General features: G+C 43.3%; 2 protein-coding genes across 7 annotated transcripts in view; one reads left to right on the forward strand and one right to left on the reverse strand.

Annotated features, from left to right (window-relative positions):
- Positions 1–2,427, reverse strand: part of EIF4ENIF1 (eukaryotic translation initiation factor 4E nuclear import factor 1) — a 36,128-nt gene extending 33,701 nt beyond the window's left edge. For all 4 annotated transcript variants that reach the window (XM_077834922.1, XM_077834924.1, XM_077834925.1 and 1 more), the window contains exons 1-2: positions 2,331–2,427; positions 1,181–1,300 (exon numbers count right to left, since the gene is read on the reverse strand). In XM_077834922.1, coding sequence (XP_077691048.1) covers positions 1,181–1,273 — 93 coding nt within the window. In that variant the 5' untranslated portion in view covers positions 1,274–1,300; positions 2,331–2,427. The remainder of the gene's footprint in view (positions 1–1,180; positions 1,301–2,330) is intronic.
- A 475-nt stretch (positions 2,428–2,902) lies between these two features.
- The window catches only part of SFI1 (SFI1 centrin binding protein), an 81,506-nt gene continuing 71,058 nt past the window's right edge, over positions 2,903–13,350 (forward strand). For 2 of the 3 annotated variants that reach the window (XM_077835262.1, XM_077835260.1), the window contains exons 1-4: positions 6,934–7,497; positions 9,798–9,900; positions 11,184–11,363; positions 12,221–12,292. In XM_077835262.1, coding sequence (XP_077691388.1) covers positions 9,878–9,900; positions 11,184–11,363; positions 12,221–12,292 — 275 coding nt within the window. In that variant the 5' untranslated portion in view covers positions 6,934–7,497; positions 9,798–9,877. Of the gene's footprint in view, positions 3,013–6,933; positions 7,498–9,797; positions 9,901–11,183; positions 11,364–12,220; positions 12,293–13,350 lie in introns of those variants that run through there. The other variant, XM_077835261.1, reaches the window with a different exon arrangement.

Raw genomic sequence — 13,350 nt, forward strand, 5'->3', positions numbered from 1 at the left:
CTTACAAAAAGTAAGGATCTTTGTACACATCTTGCTAGTTCCTAATTTTTTTTTACATATATATATCTATAAAAATAGGTTTTGAGTCAGTGTTAGAAGGCATGCTGAAAGAAGCTAGGCTTTCATTTAACGGAGATGAGCAAACTTGCAAAAACCTTAGAGATTAATAAGAGTCTTTCTTAAAATAGAGACATACTTTCAAGAGAGTAATGGAATCAACTCACATCATATACTACCTAGCTTATGTAACTGCATTCTCCTCTAACTGCATCCTTTTATTTATTAAGCCCACTTGTTGGGCTTTGTCTTATATTCAGATTGTAAACTTTCCAGGGCAGGAACAATTTTTTTAATCTGTTTGCACAGCACCCAACATGGTTAAATCCTAATCACCACAGTAAACAAAAGAGTTTCCTCATGTCTTCCCACAGTGAAGCAAACACTTTCAGCAATGCTGCCAATGCAGAATACCAACATTAGCAGAAGCGGGCTACCAGTTTCTCCAATATATAAGAATTGGATATAGTTTGCAAGTGCATGAACCAATAAGAGTATGGTGAGAACTATAAAGCTTAAGCCATATCTAGACAGTGTCAATACTTGAAAGTTTCTTCCAAAATTAAATCTCTGTTCCTGTCTTATGTAGGGCCTCAGCTTTCCCCTGCTTCACAACTGAACTCACTTCATAAGTCCTGAAACTGCATTCACTGCACAAGGCATCTATGTATTTAGAAGCCAAGTTTGATACAGCTATCCACATGAGAACTAAACATTCCAAGGAGACTATACTATCCTTCCTCCTAGAAGGACTCTCCTCCATGTTTGGTATGATGTCTATTTGGACCATGACCAGACTAGAATTTAAGACATGTTATGCATCACATTTGCCAACACATTTTAAAGCATAGTGGAGGGCAAGCATAGGCTTCAACTTGATCAGTTTAGCACATGTTGTGGGGCACAGATACTACAGTGAGGTGATGGTGTCCATTTAAGACAGCATTCCTTGTTTAAACTAATATATAGCTATAACACACCTTCAAATCCTACTCTGGACCAGGAGGAGGAGGAGGAGGAAAGTAGGACTTTTTTTTTTTCCTGAAATTGATCACTTTTAATCCATTTAAGTGTTTCATAAACACTGAATTCATACAATTTTTAAAGAAAAAGGTTAGCTTACTTTTGTGTAACGATGAGATTTTACTGTTATTCTGTTCAAGTCAAGGAAAGTGTCCCCATTTTCAATTTCTGCTATAGCCCCTCTCTTATCCATGGCTACTTGAAAGCCTTGACTATGGACCTGATTAAAAAAGAATTATGTTAATAAAATAGACAACACAGCTGAAGGCTTTATGGTGTACACCTTCCTTACTGCCCATGGAACAGTCATCAATTTACATTTAACATAAGAAATTACATTCCACAAAAAATATTTTTACTGTTTGATGTGCTGGCTGTTTTGTGCCTCCAAACTATAACTGGTTGTAAAATATCTTAACTAACAGCTCTAGAACAAATATTAATTAAATCAATCAATCATAGGAGCCTAGACTCCTTTGTAATTCAGAGACCCAGCTCTTAAGCAGCTTTAACACAGAGATTAGTACAGGGACAGAACCAGAGTACAGAAGGGAAGTTCGTGAAATGAAAAAGACAGATTGGATAGGAAGCCCTCTCCCTCAGGCAGGGAAGTCCTAGATGCCTATGCCACCTGGCCATGACAGTCACTTGCACCCCATTTTGTGGCATGCAGGACAGTAGACACACAGGCATACCATGGAGGGGCCTGGGCCTCCAAGCCATGGCTTGCAGAGCCAACAGAGCCCTACACAGAGAGCCAGTGCCACTGTTTCTGTATGGTTGCCAACACTGTATTTCAAAAATACAGACCAGTTTTCTTAGCACCCCTACCCCACCTCTCTTCCTGATATTATCATAATCAATATTGTTGTGAACACCACTTATATTCACCAGAGATACTTCTTGCTGCTTTTTGCAGTGCTCTTATTGTATAGAGAGGAAAAAATAGGGGCTGCCCCTCGTAATAAGGGGCTGTGGGCAAGCCTAGACAGCTGACAAGGCAGAGAGAGGGCCCCAGGCTCATGGCTGGCAAGACGAGACAGAGCAGCCCCCCCGCCCTCTCCACCTGCCCCATGGGTGACCTGACTCTCACCGCGATAGGAGGCCCTCGTCTGGGATGGGGACGGAGAAAAGAGGACCCAGGGCTGCCCGGTCTTACTAGGCCCAGCCACCAACAAACCGGTGGCGAGCGGCAGGTAACGCCTCACCTGGCGGTAGGCGGCCCCAGCCCCGGCCAAGAGGATACTCACTGTGCAGAAGACGAGGTCCCCTCCAGAGCGCTCAGCTCCACACAAGGCCTTGCCGCCGCCCGCGGCGTTACTTAGCCCTAGTGACCGGCTTCTCTCCCCTCCCCCCCCAGCAGCGCCCCGCGCCGCGCTCGCCACACACGGCTCCCTCCCCGCCCAGCCGCTTGCCCGCCCCCGGCTCGCGCCGCCGCTACTCCCCCACTGTTCTCCGTTCCCTTCTCCAGCTCGCTCGCTCACGCGCCCTCTCCCGATTTGCCCGACTCTCGCACTTTGTCTCTCCTCAGCCACCGTAACCGGGGCTTTCTAGCGCCCACCGCTCACCCCTTTAATAGCCACCGCGCAGGCGCGGCCCGCTCGCCCGGCCCGGGAGCTCTCGGCTGTAATGCCTGACTGAAAAGCACAGCCTCCCGCCGTATGGCGCCTCCTCGCCTCTTTATAGCGAACTTCAAAAGTGAATCACGGCCTAGTACCGATTTTTTTGTAGACATATCCATAGAAGACGGATGGTTTGACGAATTGCGAGGACCCCTCAGGCACTATCACCAGCCAGCCCATGCTGCGGGGGCGGGAGTATGGTTTAAGGACCATGTGCACCGAAGCTGACAGACTTTTTTGTTTGGTTGGGGTTTTTTTGACTCCTGCATTTATCATTTCCTGATGTTTTATTTCCAGATTCCCTATACGGGTGAGTTTGTACTAAGAACTCAAGCTCTCTATACTAATTTCCCCTTACTGTTACTCACACCTTCCTGTCAACTGTTTGAAACAGGACACCCTCATTACCACTACAAAAGTGATTTTTCCTCCCTTGGTATTCTACTGTTAATTGAATTGTCTCGTTAGCACTGATCCCCCACTTGATAAGGCAATGCTCATCTTTTCATATACTATGTATATATACCTGCTTCTGTATTTTCTACTCCATGCATCTGATGAAGTGGGTTTTAGCCCATGAAAGCTTATGCTCAAATAAATTTGTTAGTCTCTAAGGTGCCACAAGGACTCCTTGTTGTTTTTGCTGATACAGACTAACACGGCTACCACTCTGAGTCCTTGTGCTGTGTATTTATAAAGATGCTGTTGAGCCTGTAAACAATTTCCCATGTTGTGTGAGTAGTGCTAGGTGATTTTCATATGCAAGAGAAGGGATGGGCCCCTGCCCTGCGGCACTTGGAGCCTAAGAACAGAGAGACAGAGGTAAGGGAAGAGGAACAAGGATTTTCTATGCAGGACAACTGTTCTCTTAGGAAGCAGAAACATACCTTTTAAGAGGGACTGAAAATTGGAGGGGACAGTCCAGTCCCACCTCAAGTTTCTCAGCTCTGTGTTCCCCTTTGAGCTGAAAAAATAAAAAAATAGCTATGGAGTCAAGCGTGCAGCCTGACTCCCTGCTAGACCAACTATACCAGGTAGTGATTTTAAAACAAGCCCAACTGTGCTGTTAATGATGGGTTTTTAGGCAGGGCCAGTGCTTAGTTCCAGCACAGGGTTATTTTTGTTATTGTCTGTATGTGGGGTGTTTTTTGGGGGGTAAGTGGGGGGGGGGGAGAGGGTCATGTGCACTGTACTCACCTGTCAGGGACCCATATACACACTGCAAAATCATTTTTCATCAAAGACCTGTTTTAAAAATTAACCTTTAAATCAGTCCAAAATGAGGCATTTCCCTTCTCAAATGAGTGAAGCTTAGTATGTCTTCATAACAGGAGGAAAATAAGAACAGGGAATTGTATTACTTAATCTTTCTTATTCTCAGTCTTCTGGTACACCTATGCTATTAGCAAGAAATAGAGAATATATTTCCAACACCTGTTTATAGAACTTTTTTAGACAACATTCAATTAACAGCATCTGAGACCTTGATCTTGCATTGAGTTCCAGGTAAGTGGACCCTCTAGGTCCACAGAACTCCATTTAGGGTCCCAGATGTGAAAATTGTTCAGAATAGGAGCCCTGTTGAGTCAACTCTACATAAGTACAGGGATCTGCCTTTGTGGAGCAACTTGCAGGATTGGGGCAAAAGTCAATATCTTCAACTATTTTCCAATTAAACAGAAGGTCCATATTAAATAATACATTGACATCAACCTTTATTGTAGAATGAAATAATATTATATAAAGATTTCTTACATTACAAGTCAGTGATATCTTTAAACATACATTTAAAAATGGCCACCATTTGATACCTTCCATGTACAGTAAGTTTGCCAGGCTGATCCACTCTTTGTCCACCTTAATTAGCTTACTGCATGATGAAGACCTCTTCAGCACTGCTCCAACTGTCATACTTGAGGGTTAAGCAAGAGCCCTACAGGGTATAGTGTTTTGAAGGGCCCACTATAAGGTAAGGCTCTTTTGAGAAACTATGTAGGTAGACTCTGTGTCTGCACACAGACCCATTGTCTTTCATGGGATTCCACTCAGTTATCAGGGTCCACCTGCTGTGCAGTTCTCAGTGCGGGATCAGAGCCGAATACATGTGAGGTTTGAGGCAGATATCTGGAACCACATAACACTTCTAGGGTTGGGAGAAAACTGAAACTGAGTGGATCAGGGATATTTGTTAGAAGGGAGACATGATAGATTTTACAAATTAGGGCAGGATAATCAGGGTACTTCCCATTATTGCTACTATAGCTGTTTGCAACAGATATATTATGTCTGATACAATTCTCCAGGGCTGTCAAATAGACTGGCACCTTTTGTGAACTTTAAAGTAACTAATCATGTAATCTAAAAAGAACAGTTTAACCAGGGTTTTCTTTAATGACTGTCTATGTACAAAGATTTATTTATTATTATGCATATAGATTTAGATTTTTTTTTAAATAATGGTGAATGTACAATGGATTCAGGAACTGGAGTCCTGCTGCATTTCTTAGTGAGCAGAAATTCTATTGAAGGCATCTTTCTGTAAGAAAAAACGTGTAATGGGGGAAGAAGGACTGGAACAAATACACTATTAGAATAGATAACTAACAGGTATCCATGGATTTTTTTTTTACTTTGCATTTGTAAAATACTTTAGATACACACTTTGAAATGGATTGCAAATTTGTTTAGTTTAACTGTAGCTTTTGTAAATATCCCTGCATCCTAAGCTAAAATGCTATTTTGTAACTTCTTATAACACCTTAGAAAACAGGAGATAGCCATACACTTCATAAAACAGCAATATATAAAAGGACTATATTTTCCTCTTTCTACAGCTATGGCAAAAGGTGACTAACCCAATGCAATACTGTGTCAAGTTTTTACGCTGATTTTGGACTTGATTTTGTAGTTCTCATGCAGATACATTTATTTCAGTGGGAATTTTGTCTGCATAAGGACTGCATTCTTTAATATGCTGTGTGCTTAAAAAGCAAGTTTCAAAGTGATGTCATGAAGATGGCTATAAAAGGTGAGCCCAGATTAACCAAAGGCACTCAGTGCACTTGCACAGGGCTCCCACCTCAGGACACACACACACACACACAATGAGGGGGCAGGGGAGGGTCCTACCTACATACTGTGGAAAGAGCCAGAAAAACAGGAGTTGGGAGCTGCACCAGCAGGAAAGGACTGAAGTCACTGCAGGGTGAGTGCTTGGAGGCTTGCTCTCCAACACCCTCCCTGGTCCTCCCATCCACCTGGTGACAGGGAAGGTGGGGTTCCCTCAATTGCCACTGTGCACAGGGCCCCAAAATTCTTTATTTGGACACTGACAGATGGCTTCTTTCTTGGCAGAAACCCTGTGGAATTTTGCCTGTATTGAAGTACAGGGGATCTCTGGGTTCATGAATGGGCTTGACATTTTGGGGATCAAGCTTAGCAAATGGTCTGAGAGGGACATTGTCAAGCTTAGAAGGAAGGACACTGGTCACAAGAAGTAGATTATTAGCAAGGAAAGTCATTCAAAATGACCTGCCCTCTCAAAACCAATAATAACTAATAACTAAATAATAATATATCTTGCTTACATTAGTATAGCAGTTTTCATCCCCAAAGTCCCTAGAGCATTTTAGTCACATATGCTCTCTCCCAACTCTGCCATTGGCTGATTGTATGACCTTGTCTCTCTGTACCTGAGGTAAAGAGGAATAATGGTTAGGTCTGCAGATGTGTTGTAAGGATCAGTTCACCTAGTGCTGAAGGTGAAGAGATCTAAGTGCTATTAGCCGGCTACATGTAGCACCCCTAACCTGCTGCTGGAGTGGGGACATGCTCTGAGTGGTGTTCCCAGAGAATGTGCCATGGGATTGTTTGAGGTTACTCGGAGCAGGACGTGGGTGGGTGTTTAAGATCATGTCCTTTGCCCCGTGGCTGCTGGGCCTTATCATTCACATACCAAATAGCCATGTGGGAGCTGGCACGCACTGAGGAGGCAAAGGAGACATGATGGGGCTTGGCTGCGTTTCCTTCTCGCCCATTCCCCTCCCAGGCGCTAGAGGCCGCTGCGGGGCCGCATAGCTCAGAGATACGGGCTGGGGTCCTGCTGCTGCTCGTCGCCATGGTGATAGAGGCGGTGCGTCGGGCGGGCCTGGAGGCTGCGCTGGGGACTGCGCGGGAGGAGCCGCTGGGACACGGCTAGGTCCCGGTTCCGCCCGGTGTCTGCTGCGAGAGATACGAGTTGCCTCACTGGAGGGGAGGGTGGGGTCCGGCCCGGCCGTGAATAGTCCCCCTGGTTACACAGCCCGGGGGTCTAGGGCAGTGGTTTGACCGCTCTCCCGGTCCTATATCTGGGGGGGGGTGGCGGCGGCTCTAGGGCAGTGAGTTGCCCCCCTCCCGGTCCTACAGCTGTGTGTGTGTGTGGGGGGGGCTCTAGAGCAGTGAGTTGCCCCCCTCCCGGTCCTACAGCTGTGTGGGTGTGTGGGGGGGGCTCTAGAGCAGTGAGTTGCCCCCCTCCCGGTCCTACAGCTGTGTGGGTGTGTGGCTCTAGAGCAGTGAGTTGCCCCCCTCCCAGTCCTACAGCTGTGTGTGTGTGGAGGGCCCTCTAGGGCAGTGAATTGCCTCCCTGGGCCTACAGCTGTGTGTGTGGGGGTGGCTCTAGGGCAGTGAGTGGGCCCCCCCATCCCATTATCCCACAGTTGTGGGGGGTGGGTCTCGGACAGTGAGTCAACCTCCCTGTATAACTCAGTCTCCTGCTGGAAGACAGGTGGATCGAGCAGCAAGTTGGTTCCCTGTCAAGGTAATCCTGGTCCTGCTACTGGAGGAGTGGGTTATGGGACTGTAAGTTGTACTCCGCCTCCGTGGTCCTGCCTTGTGACTGGGGAGTCTAGCCATCCTGTGAACTGCTGAGTCTGCACACGGTCTCCTGTAAAACGTAGGGGCCCCACAAGTGTTCCTGGTTACTCCTAAAAGCAGCTGAGGGGTTACAGTAGGGCTGAGCTTGGGCTGTGAAGCCATGATTTTCCCTTCTCCCACTTTTCAGATCCTTTTCTGGGTATGAAAAGGGAAAGGCAAATGAGAGTGAGGGGTTTCTAATGCTAGATGCTGTGCCAGAGGAATCCGGACTCCTAGGGATTGTCTGCCGTATTAACAGGATTGTTCTGAATCTATGACACTTCCCTGTAGTGCCAGCGGAAATAGAGTTTCCAGAGGATTTGTGAACTCTCACAAATGGAATGGGATTGGAATTCAAAGTGAGAAGTTGCCCTTCCCAAGAACTGTCTGGTCAATATAAAGCATTAGACTAGTTTTGTTATTAACGTTTTACAGTCCTTTAAATAGGGAAGGTACAAACACCACAGAGACCAGCACAATACAAATATCTTCATAGTAGATGGGTTACGATTATTATGTTACAGCCAGGACCCCAAACATAACATCTTAATTGTGTTTATTGCAAGGGTTTGGATCATTACCGTGTAGTTCTGTAGTATATGTGTGTGTGTTTTTATATTTTTATATATATATATATATATATATATATATATATATATACTGTAGCATATATATGAACATATATGAAAGTTTTGATTGAAAATGAGTATATTTAGATTCTTCAGCCCTGATCCCACAAGGAGTTTACTGTGGGCAGAGCCCCATTGACTTCAGTGACTCTCTCCATTGGCACAGGGGTACATCTTCACTCATATCACTTTGCGGAATTGAGGCCTTAATGTCCCTTTCATTCCAGTCTTTCATGCTTTGCTCAGAGAAACTTTTCTTTTAGATCCTAATGCTACAGTGTGCTCTGTGGAGACAAACCCCTTCATCTTCAGATCCAAATTAATTTTAGTCAGACTCTGTACTGGCTAGGGGTCCACTTGCACAGAGTTCGTTACAGGATCAGGGGTTGTATTTGGTATTCCATTTTCTTCATTTGTGTTTGAGGCAGTTTCACCTGTTATCTATTTCCTTGTATCTTGGCTCATAACTAGTACGTCTCGGTACTGGGACCTAGGTTCATATAAATACCAGGATTTGATTATACAGCAGCAGTTCTATTTAGACAGCCCTTGTTGTCTCAAGAGTTAAGTAATCTTGACTGATGTTATCATTAGGGTGTCTCAGTGTTTCATCATAACTGTTGATTGCCATGGGGTTTATAAACTTAGCATACACTATTCCTTGTAAGTTAAAATTTGAAATAAAAGGTCACAATCTGGGAGGTATTTTTCTGTTAATCAAAACTGGGCAAAATTAGCTTTGAAATTTGTATTGCAAAAAAGCAACAGCAAACAAAGAGCCTATTCTAAGGACCCCCCCCCAAAAAAAAAATTAAGCTGCATTTTCCAAGCTAATAGTCTGCAGCAAAGATCATTTGCTCCGTTTTAAGAAAGTCGTCTTTTCAAAGAGCAATAAGTATTATGTGTCTGGCATGATTTGATGGTTCTTTAAAGCACAAATCCAAAGGCTCCTTGACTTTAATCACCTGAGAAACAGAGTAGTCCTCTATAAATTCAATGTATTAAGAAATGCAGCTTATTATTATAAAGAAAACAAATTAGACTTGTGTACTTACTGGGCATTATCAATATGGTCTGATATCCCTGTCAGCCAATCAGACTGCTCTTTTTATATCCAGCTGTCAAGTTCTTTCATGCTTCTTATTTTTCAGTTCCTTTGTGTATGGGGCAATCAACAAAATATATCAAATTGTTTGTGATATTGATACATATGGACCAGGTGTCACTAAAAATTCTAACAGTCCAATTGCATTATTTGACTAAACCAGTCTGTTGAGCACATGGAGATGGGCACATTAGAAATGCATATATAGAACCTTATCATGATATTTGGACATTTATTCACTAAATAAACCCATTGAAATCAACTTTATAAAATCAGAGGGTTGTGAATGTTCAGCAGTCCATCATTCTGACTGACTGAACATCTAGAAGTTTTGTATACTATTTTATTCAGGTGAGTTTGCGTGAGAAGTGGTTGGGGTGCACCTGAGAGATTATACAAAATGTACGTGTCATATGAGCACCACTGATTCACCAAAAATAACTCAAAATAATTCTTATATATTGTCCAAAGGTGTTTGACTGCTAACACATGAGTTTCCAGTGCAGAAGAGTAGTGGATTTGATTATAGAGGACCCAAGATTGGAGGAAAGATGGAGAAAAAGTCCAAGGGCAGGTGAGGAATGGTGGATAGGCACTCCCATGTTAAAGGATGCAGTTATATTATTTTGTTTTTATATCAATCCAACTCAATTGGATCTAAATAAAAGTTGTGTTACCTGTGTATTTTACTCAGAAGATGCTACTAACAATGTTTTGTAGACGTCTGTTCAAAAGTTGTTCCACTTTATTTGTATAGATGAAGCCTCTGTTGCCTATTGGGGAGCTCAGGAATGTGTTTATAGTTCTAATGTTCAAATCTGGAGGGTGGTGGCGGTGTTTGCTTCTGGGAAGGAAACTTGGATGCAACTGGTTCAACAAGTTGTAGCTGGTCTTAAATTGTGGTTGTTATCATAAAGTCAGTCAGGAATGTTAAACATGGAATCCCATAACACCATTTTTAAAGTCACTTTTCAGAATGGAACTGCATTTTGACTGAGACAGACTGTTTAAAGATGACCCACAAAGGGGAAAAAATGTTTTGCCTAGTTTGGCTTCTTTATGATCAATAAAGGCCTGAAAGATTTTTTTTTCAGAAAAGTTCATTTTTTCCCTGCTTGTTTTTCAGTTCAGGGCTCATCTGCACCAGCTTTCCTGTAAGACTATATGGAACACTGGAGAATTAATAGGACTGTGACATCACAAGTACCAAGAGACAGGAAGGGATTTTTAGTCCAATTTCTTAAAACTACTATTATTTATTTAATTATTTAAGAAAAGCATATTTAACTCATATCTGCGCACAGCTAGGAGAAAGGATCTTTTTGTGAAAGATCAAATGCTTCTTGCCCTTTAACTGAAGGTTGAGAAAGCTCCCACTTTAGTACTCTAGTAGGAATCTTTCAGCAAAAATAGAAAGTAGTAGGTGGTAATATTGTTGTTATTATTCTGAGGGTAAAATATAAGCAGAACAACAAGTTTAAATCCACCTGAACAAAAGTTTCAGGACTTTATAAATATTAACAAAGTGAAAGAGAATACAAACCAACGTTCTTTCTTTTCCATGTCACCTTTTAAAGAAAGAGGAAATATGAATGGGATGATTGCACTTGGACCACTGTGCTCCCATCACCATGTGTTTCTGCAGCTTTTGGGGAATGACTGAGAAATTTCAGGAGACCGTTTACTGAGCATGAAAATGAATCAAATGAAACTTTTAAAAATACTGTCTGCAGGTGTTAACTTTATATGTGATTTTAGTGTGATACTTTTATATGGATGAGGTCACATAGACACTAATGTCTGCTAACTGTGAATCTGACCTTACAAGTGATATTTCTTTGTCTCTTTTCTTTTAAGTTTAAGATCTTTCCAGAGAGATGCAGCCCAGAAATTGCATACTAGCAAAGTCCATACATTTGGACGATCTGTTACTCCCCGGCCTGGTGGGAATCAGTGTTGGAATGGGAGTCATCAGGTTCCGTATCAGGTCACATACACCTGGAACCGAGGTGGGAGGTTAAAAGAACTCCGTATCAGGTGATAGTGAAAGCTGTGCTCTGTATGCTTTGGTTTTTTAATCCTACTACGGAAGGGAGCATTTTCTAGTGGTTGGAGCAGGGGACTGGAAGTCATGAGACCTGGGTTTTACTCTCATATTTGCCATTGATTTGCTAAGTGACCTTGGGAAAGTCATTTATCCTTTTTGTGGCTCAGTTTCTCCATCTGTTAAATAGGACTAATAATATCCACTATTTTTGATTTCCAGAGGAAAGGTGCTCACTAAATACAAAGTAGTACTATGAGTGTCCTCCTCACTGTGGCTGATTCTGTATTTTGAATGGTTTGCTTTATGAGGCGTTTGATATCTTTTGCTATTCCTCTTGTAGGAAAATGTAAATAACTAGTAGTGAATAAGATGCATATGAATAGAATATAAATACAGGAATCTAGCCAAGCATTTTAACTCTTAGTTCTGTGATCTAAGACCCACTCTACAAATTGTTTAGAAAAAGCCATTCTGTTATGGGATCAGATAGAGTCACTATGCAAATGAAACACAGAAGGGCCTAAGCTCCATTAAATCACCTGACGGCATCCCAATTAAGCAACCATCATTGTTATTTAGTATCATTAGGTGTAATAGATTCCAGAGGAGACATCTTGTCTACATGGATTTCCCAGCTAAGTGTGTCCCATACACATGCCTAAATTAATGGGACAACTTACACGGTTAAAGTTAAACATGTGTGTAAGTCTGTGCAGGATTGGGACCTTAGTGTTGTGTATTGTAGTTATTATGTATCAAGCTTCTGAGTCTTCAAAACCATTGCCTGGAAATTAAGAGATTGAGTACAAACATGCAGAAAGGCAACTAACCTATGTTTGTCTTCCAGGCATCTGGCCAGGAAGTTCCTCTATTTGTGGGTGAAAAAGACTTTTGGACAAATTCTTCCTTCCAAAGCCAGGTAATTGAAGCTCCAAGTAGTAAGATTCTGCCTTGACATGGCTGAGCATTTGTATGGCTAGGCAAAGGGATACCTGCTTTGCAGGAAAATATTTGCAGATGCCTTCTGAAATTATTTGAGATCCTGTCTCTGAATAGGAGTACTTGTGGCACCTTAGAGACTAACCAATTTATTCTACTCTGAAACCTGTCTCTGAATATTATTCTTAAATAATTGTGGCCAAATTTTACTTTAACTGTAAATCGAGAGAAATTGCACTGGTTTCAGTGCAGATTTGCGGGATTTACACCAGTAAAACTGAGAGTAGAATTTGGCCTTTGATTTTCATTATATGTTTTTTAAAATTATAATATTATAAACAGTAAAGGTGGGAAAGACCCAATAGATCATTTAATTCACTTCATCCTGCAGTATACAAGGTTATTCTTGATGTGTATTCACAAATGCTTTGCATATTTGATCTTTGAACTGCTACAGCAATAGAGCTTCTGAAATTTGGTTTTAAATCACTACTGAAAAAGCAACACTCTTGTTTGGAATGTCTTCCTATTTTGCTTCAATTTGCGTGTCCACTCTTGCTTGTCCTTGCTCTACGGCAGAGGTGGGCAAACTACAGTCCGTGGGCCACATCCGGCCAGTGGGACCCTCCTGCCCGGCCCCTGAGCTCCTGGCCCAGGAGGCTGGACCCCGGCCCCTCCCCTGCTGTTCCCCCTCCCCCGCAGCTTCAGCACGCCATGCCATTGGCGCAGTGCTCTGGGCTGCCGGGCAGTGCAGTTGCAGAGCCGCAGCCTGACCCAGTGCTCTGGGTGGCGCGGCTGTAGTGCTGCCAGCCACCGGTGCGCCAAGCAGCGTGATAAGGGGACAGGGAGCCAGGGGGGTTGGATAGAGGGCAGGGGAGTTGGGGGAGGGTGGTCAGGGGGTGGGGAGGTTGGATGGGGCAGGAGCCCCAGGGGAGCCATCGTGGTGAGAAGCGGGGGGGTCGGATAGGAGGTGGGGGCCAGGCGACTGTTTGGGGAGATATAGCCTCCCCTTACCAGCCCTCCATACAATTTTGGAAA

The sequence above is a fragment of the Eretmochelys imbricata genome, chromosome 15 (genome assembly GCF_965152235.1).
Source record: "Eretmochelys imbricata isolate rEreImb1 chromosome 15, rEreImb1.hap1, whole genome shotgun sequence".
Lineage (NCBI taxonomy): Eukaryota > Metazoa > Chordata > Testudines > Cheloniidae > Eretmochelys > Eretmochelys imbricata.